The sequence below is a fragment of the Castanea sativa genome, chromosome 10 (genome assembly GCF_040712315.1).
Source record: "Castanea sativa cultivar Marrone di Chiusa Pesio chromosome 10, ASM4071231v1".
NCBI classification, from domain to species: domain Eukaryota; kingdom Viridiplantae; phylum Streptophyta; class Magnoliopsida; order Fagales; family Fagaceae; genus Castanea; species Castanea sativa.
In genome coordinates this window covers 8,308,173-8,311,031 of record NC_134022.1, presented here as the reverse complement: position 1 = coordinate 8,311,031, position 2,859 = coordinate 8,308,173, and the positions used below count along the sequence as shown (strand labels likewise).

General features: G+C 36.5%; 1 protein-coding gene across 1 annotated transcript in view; it reads left to right on the top strand.

Moving 5' to 3' along the window:
* The first annotated feature begins 857 nt into the window (after positions 1-857).
* Positions 858-2,859, top strand: part of LOC142613412 (uncharacterized) — a 6,661-nt gene continuing 4,659 nt past the window's right edge. The window contains exon 1 of the mRNA XM_075785775.1: positions 858-2,205. Coding sequence (XP_075641890.1) covers positions 1,094-2,205 — 1,112 coding nt within the window. The 5' untranslated portion in view covers positions 858-1,093. The remainder of the gene's footprint in view (positions 2,206-2,859) is intronic.

Sequence of the window (2,859 nt, the reverse complement as noted above, 5' to 3'; positions counted from 1 at the left end):
ATATGATTCATTGGTTCATGTGATATTCTTATAATAGAAGATGGATGTACCTTCTTTTAAAAAAAAATTAGAATCAAAGATAGATGTATCTTAGTTGTTCTATCTTGTTTTTTATTATGATTGTTACTTTAGTTACTACTTAGTTTAAGTGATAAGATCTAGCTAGTGACATACATCAATTCTGTCTCTTCAATAGATCAATAGAGTATGTAATAATGTACATTGTATCCACCTTTTGGTCTCTCTCTCTCTCTTGACTACCCACTAAAAAGATGGAAAATCTAAAAATACAAAATTATTTATTACTATTAAAATAATCTATTGAAATTAGTATATAGTAAAAAAAGCTTTCTTAAAAAAAAGTATATAATAACAAAAGTAATGTCATTAATGAACTCGTATAAAAGCGAAGTTTCAATTATAACTTATTACCATATCAAATTATGCACACAAAAAAATTGAATTCTTAACATTATCATTGTCGTTTTAACGGGGTTTTTTTTTTTTTTTTTTTTTTCCTTAAGGGATCAATTAGCTAATCCCATAAACAATATGGTGGTTTCTTAAGGGAGGATAAAGTTGCACTATTGCACCTTAAGATAAGACCCCTAAACACTCTTGGCTATTGACAATGAAGCTAAAGTTGGTAGCTTTATATTCCATTGCTTGTCTTTGAGCTTCTTGGGTAAGAAGAAGACAGGCTAATCCCTAAGTTGAATGATATAAACTTTCAAGACCAAAACTTTAAAGTTATAATTAAAATAAAAACATGAGTGGCATATCCGTGAATTAGATAAAAGGCAGGGTCTATTTATAAGAAGAACACCTATTTCTTTATCAGCACAGGCTCATTCCCCAAACATTGTGAGCTCTATCTCCCATCTGATTTGGGTTATATCTATTTTATCTCTGCAAAAGCCAGACATGAAAAACCAGAACCAACTGTAAACTACACGCAGATTTTCAAATACTATAATTACTCCCAGGAACCTCACTCGCTCAGAAAATTAAGGAAACAAAATCCACTAAATTACACTCTGTCTCTCTCTTATATATACACACGCACAGACAGAATTTTGATTTGTGTATGTAAATGCATCAGAAGAAACCTGAAACTCAAATCGGAAAAGAAAGCAGAGGCATCTCTTCCGATTTGAACCCAATTTCACCAGTTTTGTCTCCTCCAATTCATCAAAAACAGTTCCAAATCCAAAGCCAAAGCCAAAGCCATAGCCATATCCAATCAAATCCACATCAAAGCACCAGCCACTTCTTTCCCAACCAATTCCAACCCCACCCAAACCAAAACCAGTTTCAGCATGAACCCATTTCCAACAATTCCTCCAAAGGCAAAACCCTTCATTCCACACCCCACAAGAGGCCTATTATGATCCAATCACCTTCCTCACTTTCCCACTCTCCATCACTATCCTCTGTCAACCATTACAATCACAAAACTTTGGGCATACAATCTTCATCGCAATCTTGTTCATGTTTTACTGCTGCTTATCTGATCTCCCTTTCCCAAAAGTTACTGGCTTTGAAGGTTTTCCGAGCTCATTATCACTTTGTTATCCTCCTTTCCTTACCTTCCCTTTACTACTTCGTCTCCAGTCCAAGCCGCTGTTTTATCCTTGATTTCCTTGCTTTGCTAGCTTTCTTAGCTGCCCTCTTGATTTCTCTCAATCTTGCCCTTCCTCGCCTTCCTTCGATTCGATTATTCTTTGCCCGGTCATTCCCAATTAAGCTTTGTTCATCTTCTTATGCCTCAAAGCCATCTCATCCTGTTACTTGGTCAATTGGGTCGAAGCCCAAATCGGTAAAAAAGCCAAATTCGGGGTCTTGGGAGCAAGTTTACAGGAATGGGGATGTTTATGAGGGTGAATTCCATAAGGGAAAGTGTTCTGGAAGTGGGGTTTATTACTATCATATGAGTGGGAGGTATGAGGGGGATTGGATTGATGAGAAGTATGATGGATATGGAGTTGAGACGTGGGCAAAAGGAAGCCGGTATCGCGGGCAGTATAGGCAGGGATTGAGGCATGGGATTGGGGTGTATAGGTTCTACACTGGTGATGTGTATGCTGGAGAATGGTCTAATGGGCAGTGTCATGGGTCTGGAGTCTATACTTGTCAGGATGGGAGCCACTATGTTGGGGAATTCAAGTGGGGTGTTAAACACGGGCTTGGTCATTACCATTTCAGGTAAGTTTTTTGTGGTTTCCGTTAATGGATTGCATTGGATTCTTTTGTTGTTGTATTTGGTACATTGCTGATGCTTGAATTTTAGCTTATCCAAACTGCAGAATATTTGTTTACAAGGATTTTAGTAGGTTACTAGCTGATAATGTTTTCCTCACTGAGGGGAAAATTGTGTTTTCTCTGATTTTTGGGGTTGTTCAAATATAGAATCTTGTTCTGGAGTTTTTGTGCTCCTAGCTGATATCGGTCTATGATGCCTATTTCTACCTTGATCAAGTTCTTAATTATGCCTTCTATTTATAATTGTGATTGCATTACGTGCAAATATAGGTGAAACTAACACTGGTAAATGAATTGGATGAATCCTAATCTACACATTTCCTTCCATTTAAAACTTCGTGTAATAATCTAGGTGTTTTTTTATACAGAAAGTATGGCAACACTGTTTTGTTCAGGGCTACAGAATTAGGGGGTAGCTGGTTTAGTGTATCATATAGATTAGAACTTAGGTCAACTAAGTTTGTTTATTTCATTCCTGAGTTCTTAAATTGTATACCCAAGTTTGTTAGCTTTTGACCGTGTGATCTAACGGATCCTGCACATAATTTTGTAATTTCCCCTGTTGTGTAGAGTTCATTTTTGAAAATTATTGGAATG